The sequence below is a fragment of the Brassica oleracea genome, chromosome C1 (assembly GCF_000695525.1).
Source record: "Brassica oleracea var. oleracea cultivar TO1000 chromosome C1, BOL, whole genome shotgun sequence".
NCBI classification, from domain to species: domain Eukaryota; kingdom Viridiplantae; phylum Streptophyta; class Magnoliopsida; order Brassicales; family Brassicaceae; genus Brassica; species Brassica oleracea.
Window position 1 is genome coordinate 12,746,844 of NC_027748.1, and position 6,832 is coordinate 12,753,675.

Below are 6,832 nucleotides of genomic sequence, written 5' to 3' on the forward strand. Positions count from 1 at the left end.
ATGTATTGAGGTTTTTACTAAACATATATCATATATTCAAATATATTGTGTCAATTATTTATGAAGCATTAACAATAATTAATATAATAATTTCTTTTAAACTTAATTTATGTCTATTTTCATAGTTTTAGTATGAAATCATTACAAAATTATTACAAATGAATAAATAATTTATTTAAATTTATAACTTATAATTTTTATTCCTAATTTTTTTAAAGAAAATCTTATATTTTAATATATATATATATACATATATATACATACATATGGATATACGCTTCCAATACGTACCCGCTTCCTAATTTTTCAAAAAATCTCGTTTCTGCGCTTCCGTTTCCGCGTACCCGCTTCCGTTTCCATGTAACATAGATAATTTTTAAGCGCTTATTATAGTTAGCACGTGAAACGAAAAGAATCCAAAAACATGACACGTTAGAACACGATTATCGCTAAAATGGGCTTAAAGGTTTCTTAAATTTTTTTTTTGTTTTTTGTCGGAAAGAAATTAAAAAAAAACACCAATTACGGGTCGCCTTGTGTCAGTGGAGTCCGCGAACAGTACATGAAACCAACAAAAGTTGATCTTTATTTGATCACTTTTGTTACCTGTTTTTTGCTGATTTGTGGAGTCCACCATTATTTTTTTTTTGTAAAACCCCTATAAAAACTAGTGATAAAGATGGCCTTCGATTTACAGTTTTCTATTGTTGATACTTGATTTTGTGTTACTATTGTTGATACAGTTTTACTATTGTTGAAACAAAGAGAATCAGAAGATATTAAATCAGTGATTTTGTGTTCATATTGTTGATACGCTACTATTTTTTTTTTTTGACATCGAGACGTTACTATTTAAGTTCAATAATTATTGACATATAAATAATTTAAACATGGCAATAAATGTCATTGAGCCGGAGATGACGGAAATAAATATAACAAATATGGTGTATTAAACTCCAATAGATTAGAATGAAATGGGTAACCGGAGTAATCGGCGTGGATATTGGGTAAGGTCAAGAGCAGGCAAACAAGACTATTCTTGTTTCTTTGTTCAACAAAATAAAGTCTCCTCTCTTTGATCAAAAAAAAAATGTCTTCTCTCTTAATCAAATTAGCGAGTTGTAGGTTCTTACTCGTTTTATTTCGTTGACTTTTTTTTATTCCTTCTCATTGGCCTATTTATAGAAATAAAAAGGATATAAACTTTCAACAAGGTATCGTCCTCGTGAGCGAACAGTGTGAGGAGACGATTCACGATGGGGAATAAGGCAAATCTGATCTTCTTATGGGCTATGCTCGTTGCAGTAGTCGCCATGGCCAAGGAGCATCGTCCCTTTGAGCGGACTAAGGGCATCAATGGTCTCGAGAAGATCATCGTCCGCGACCGTCGCGGTCGATCTTTCGAGGTACTCTTCTTTGTCTGATTATCATATACGGAACAACCAGATCAGCCCGTGTTAATGTTTGCTAATTATTAGTATCAGTTTTGACTTTTGATCTGATGATCGTTATGTAGATAGCCGACAGTTGGTTTCCAGTAATCTTTTTAGAATTCAATTCTATATGTAATTCATTTTCTTCAATATTCGTTACATAATTTCAGGTTTATTTGTATGGAGGTCAAGTGACTTCTTGGAAGAATGAGAAAGGAGAGGATTTACTTTTTATGAGTACCAAGGTACTTCAGATTCACCCTTGTATATGAGCTTTTATGAGCTCCAAAATGAGTGAGATCTGAGATAATGTGTTATGTGCTGTGCAGGCTATATTCAAGCCTCCAACACCTATTCGTGGAGGGATTCCAGTATTGTTTCCGCAAGTATGTGCTTAAGAATGTTCTTTTTTTTTCTTACTATGTTTATTGAATGTTGTATAAATGTTGTTAATGAAATGCTCTTTTTTTTTTTCTGTAAATGCAGTACGCTAACACTGGTCCACTTCCCTCACATGGGTTTGTCAGACAAAGGTTCTGGGAAATTGATGCTAATCCACCTCATTTACCATCACATCCTTCTTCTGGTGCTCACGTTGACCTCATCCTAAAATCATCCGAAGCTGATTTGAAGATCTGGCCTAATAAGTAAAGATTTTTAAACCTCTCTTTTTTTTCCTACTCTTATATCATTTTTCAATATGTTATAATATCCCACATTAGAAATGAAAATGATTCAAAATCAAAATAAAAATCATATGATATTATATCTCTGGAATTGTCAATTAGTTTTGTGTTGAAAACCGGCTAACATATAAGCCTTTTTGGTTTAATTCTCATTTAAAAGCAGCCTTGTGACCAGCTCTTTTATGTCTTTCAGATTTGTATATCGCCTGAGAGTAGCATTGGGGCATGGTGGAGACTTGACTTTGACGTCTCGTGTTAAAAACTCTGATGTAAAGCCGTTTAACTTCACTGTTGGTCTTCACCCCTATTTCTCTGTTTCCGATATCAGGTAAATCTCATCTCAATTCTTTTTAAATATTTTGTTGTGTTGGTGTTAGTATATAAAGTTATACATCGATTTGCTTCTTTTGTTTCAGTCAAATCCAGGTGGAAGGATTGCAAAATTTGGATTATCTTGACCAACAAAAGAACAGAACACGTTTCACTGACCATGGCAAAGTTATAACTTTTAATTCTCAGGTAAGTCTTTTCTTTTTTTCCACCGCTTATATCATCACTAGTATAAAAAACACTGCTAACTCTTTCAAAATAGCTTGACAGGCTTTACCTGAGGACTCCAAAAAAGATCAGAATCGTGGACCACAATAAAAAGAAGACAATCGTGGTACACAAGGAAGGATATGCTGATGCAGGTAATGCGTTAGATTTTCTTATACATAATTTTATGAAACAAATGGACACATAAACATTTTGTTCTAGTAACGATGGATCATTTATAATGATAATACAATATGCAGTGGTGTGGAATCCATGGGAGAAGAAAGTGTCCGATTTGGGAGTTGAAGATTACAAACGTTTTGTTGCTGTGGAACCCGTTGCGGTCGAGAAACCGATCATATTGAAACCTAGACAAGAGTGGAAAGGAGTACTCCAAGTCTCTGTGGTTCCTTCTGGTTGCTCCAGAAAGCCATGCATTCCACATACTTAAAAACTTAAAAATGTTCTTGAAGATATACTTTATGTTACAGAATCGTATGTGAACTAGTCAGGATTCATACCGGACCTTACCAGTGTATTTGTTTTGTAACTTTAGTATTCTTGGATCATTATATCTGCAATAATTGATATTTTCAATAAGAATTTCAATTTTATTTCTCTAGTGTACTTGCCATATACATTTTTCCGTTGTTGATTAATACAAAATATTTCAGTTTTCAACTAATGATGTAAATAAAATATTGTCAAGAAACAGAAAAAGAAATGAGAACAGATGGAGAAAAAAATGTCGAGAAGATAGTTTCAAGACCAACGATGCGTTGGACTAGTTGTTTATTGATTGGAGTTGGTTCTATTGTACTATTAGTTCGGTTTTCCCTGAGGATACTTTACCTCATGACACTGGTATGACCACCGGCTGATCTCAGGTCTAAGGAAAGATTAGGGACTTGGTTCAAACTCTTCCTAGTTTACCAAAAAAAAAGTTCGAAGGAATAATAATAAAAGTGTTGCATTGAGATTTGTAACGTGCTATCGAGCGATCATATTATAATCCGTGTTTTTAATATAGCAATATGTGTATGAATCGTAAGGCGACGAACAAGAGCAGATGTGGCGTTATCGCTGATTTTGAGCAAGATGGGATAAAATAAGACTTTTCTTTATATGGCCAACGTAATGAACTCCTTTACTACAATATTTTTGGTCAACATAAATAGTCTTTTCTTAAATTAAATGATTGGAACTGTACGATTTATTTCTGTTTTTAGGCTTTGTTCTTTTTTCACCTTCTGTGGTGTATATATGGAACGAAAAGATAAAAGAACTTGGACAAGGTATCTTCTTCGTGAGCTACATTGAAGGAGAAAATAAATAAATATGGGGAATAAAGGAAATCTCGGATATCTCATCTTCTTATGGGCAACTCTCGTTGCAGTAGTCGCCATGGCCACCGCGCAGCGTCCCTTTGAGCGGACTAAGGGCATCAATGGTCTTGAAAAGATCATCGTCCGTGACGATCGTGGCAGATCTTTTGAGGTATTTGTTTTGGTTTTAATAAGATATATATTGCTTTAGTAAAAAAAGATATTGCTAAAGCGTATGATAGTAAAAATAAAATAAAAATTGAAGTTGCAAAATGAGAGAAAACATGTAGTTTGGAAAATGAATAAACAAAAATGAGAGGAAATATGTAGATTGAAAAAGAATGACATTCCCTTATGCGTGTGACTGGATAAATTTGCAGAACCATATAAAATGTTGCAAACTTAATATGTACACCTATTAAGAAGCAAATAATATATTTAAGAAGCAAATAATACCTTTTAAAATAATGAATGTCAATATATTATCCTACAGGGTGGATATTCAAAACTTAATTTGTTTTGGTCTCAAGTCATGTTTTCAGTAGGGTCTCACTATAAATTAATTAGTGATTTATGCTACCTAGACTTCAACTTCCGAATTGTTTGGGCATTATCTTAGTATAATACTTTCAGGTTTACTTGTATGGAGGTCAAGTAGCTTCTTGGAAGAATGAGAAAGGAGAGGAGTTACTTGTTATGAGTAGCAAGGTACTTCAGATTCAGTCATCAATCTTTACTTCATTTTAGGCATATAGATGAACAGATAAGTAGTTACTAGCCTATAAGTATGATCTCCAGAACCAAAGGAACTATAAAATCATGGGTTGTATATTGTGCAGGCTATATTCAAGCCTCCAATACCAATTCGTGGAGGAATTCCGATATTGTTTCCGCAAGTATGTGCTTTCAGATTATTATTATTATTATAATTTTTAAACAATTCTTTTTTTTAAACAATTCTTCTTTGTGTTTCAAAAAAAAAAAAAAAAAAAAAAAAAAAAACAATTCTTCTTTGTAATTTATTTGTTTTGTTAATGAAATTATTCTTTTTCTGTAAATGCAGTACGCTAACACTGGTCCACTTCCCTCGCATGGATTTGTAAGACAAAGGTTCTGGGAAATAGATACTAATCCACCTCAGCTGCCATCAAACTCTTACTATAAAGCTTGGGTTGACCTAATCCTAAGGTCATCCCAAGATGATTTGAAGATCTGGCCTCATAAGTTAGTTTCTTGAAACCTCTCTTTTACTTTATGTTTCAGATACATATTTGGCTATATACATTTACATTGAACTTTGACCCAAAAAAAAAAAATTTACATTGAATATGAATCATATCTTCTTTTGTATAGTTAGTATCTCACGGAAACCTCTATATCCATTTCAGGTTTGAGTACAGACTGAGAGTACATTTGGGAACTGAAGGAGATTTGATATTGACATCTCGTGTTAAGAATACTGATGTAAAGCCGTTTAACTTCACAATGGCTCTTCACCCCTATTTCTCTGTTTCCGATATCAGGTAAGCTCATATCTAGACTCGAGGGCAGTCATCTTCATCATAGCAAATTGTTAAGCAGTTCTTGTTTTTGGTTCTGCTGGTTATAGTATATTATATGGAGTTACATAAGCTTCTTCTTGCGTGCAGTGAAATTCAGGTGGACGGATTGCAGAATCTGAATTATCTTGACCAACTAAAGAACAGAACACGTTTTACTGATCATGACAAGACTATAACTTTTAAATCTCAGGTAAGCTTTGTTCCATATTTCATTACTAGTTAAAAGGAGAGAAAAAAAATAACTCTTTTAAAAATAGTTTGACAGGATATACCTAAGCACTCCAAATGACATCAGAATCGTGGACAAGAAGAAACAGAAGACAATTGTTGTACACAAGGAGGGACAAGTTGATGCTGGTAAAAAAAAAACTTAAAAGATCTTGTCTACGTGATTGTATATGTTTTATAGTAATGATGGAATGTAACAATAATAATATGCAGTGGTGTGGAATCCATGGGAGAAGAAAGTGGAGGACTTGGGAACTGAAGACTACAGGCGTTTTGTAACGGTGGAAAGCGCTGCGGTAGAGAAACCGATCACAGTGAATCCAGGACAAGAGTGGAAAGGAATACTCCAAATGAGTGTGGTTCCTTCGAGTTTATCCAGTAGAAAGCTTGATGTAAAGAAAGTCATGCATTCATCCTCATACTAAAAATCATATATATAAAAAAGTATACTTTGTCAGGATCCAAACCAGACTTGACCAGTCTTTGGTTTTGTAAAATTTTAGAATCCTGTAATAAACTCTAACAAAATCATAATAAGAGTCAATTGCACTAGAATTACTAGATAACAAGAAAATTTGCAAGGATGGAAAAATGTAAAAGTCGAAAGAGAGAGAAAGAAGTAAAATGACACTGTTACCCTATGGAAAAAGAAAAAGAATAATTTATAGTCTATAAATTAGTTTATCCGGCTAATAAACATATGTTTTGATATTTATTTTCCTTAATTTTATTTCGGGTTAAATATAATTCATATAGTTGATATGTAAATAAACACGGTTAAATTATGAATTATTTCATATGCTTCGTAAATTAGCATGATTATATTCCAGTTTATCCGGATATTTTACATATTACATGGTTATTATGTTAGTTATCCGTACAATGTTATTGTTAGTTGGATTTTTCGAACAGTAGCCGATTATCACTATAGACTCAAACTCTAATAAGTTAAGTAGTGTATATCAATTATCCGGATAGCATCATTATTAGCTGGATTTTCCGACCAATGGTCGGCTAAAAAAAGAGTTTAGGAGGATTACGGTCAAAGGGGGCATGCAAAG

The 6,832-nt window shown here is 33.2% G+C and overlaps 2 protein-coding genes across 2 annotated transcripts; both read left to right on the forward strand.

Moving 5' to 3' along the window:
* The first annotated feature begins 1,114 nt into the window (after positions 1-1,114).
* LOC106307617 (putative glucose-6-phosphate 1-epimerase) lies at positions 1,115-3,278 on the forward strand. Its single transcript, XM_013744619.1, has 8 exons — positions 1,115-1,406; positions 1,604-1,678; positions 1,763-1,819; positions 1,920-2,080; positions 2,313-2,447; positions 2,536-2,638; positions 2,712-2,811; positions 2,917-3,278. Exons 1-8 carry the CDS (start codon positions 1,257-1,259, stop codon positions 3,105-3,107), a joined length of 972 nt encoding a protein of 323 aa, XP_013600073.1. The 5' UTR covers positions 1,115-1,256; the 3' UTR covers positions 3,108-3,278.
* A 638-nt stretch (positions 3,279-3,916) lies between these two features.
* On the forward strand, positions 3,917-6,328 carry LOC106307609 (putative glucose-6-phosphate 1-epimerase). The gene is made up of 8 exons (XM_013744606.1): positions 3,917-4,153; positions 4,615-4,689; positions 4,821-4,877; positions 5,045-5,205; positions 5,370-5,504; positions 5,631-5,733; positions 5,801-5,900; positions 5,985-6,328. The coding sequence occupies exons 1-8, from the start codon at positions 3,995-3,997 to the stop codon at positions 6,194-6,196; spliced, it is 1,002 nt and encodes a 333-aa protein (XP_013600060.1). The 5' UTR covers positions 3,917-3,994; the 3' UTR covers positions 6,197-6,328.
* Positions 6,329-6,832: the final 504 nt, after the last annotated feature.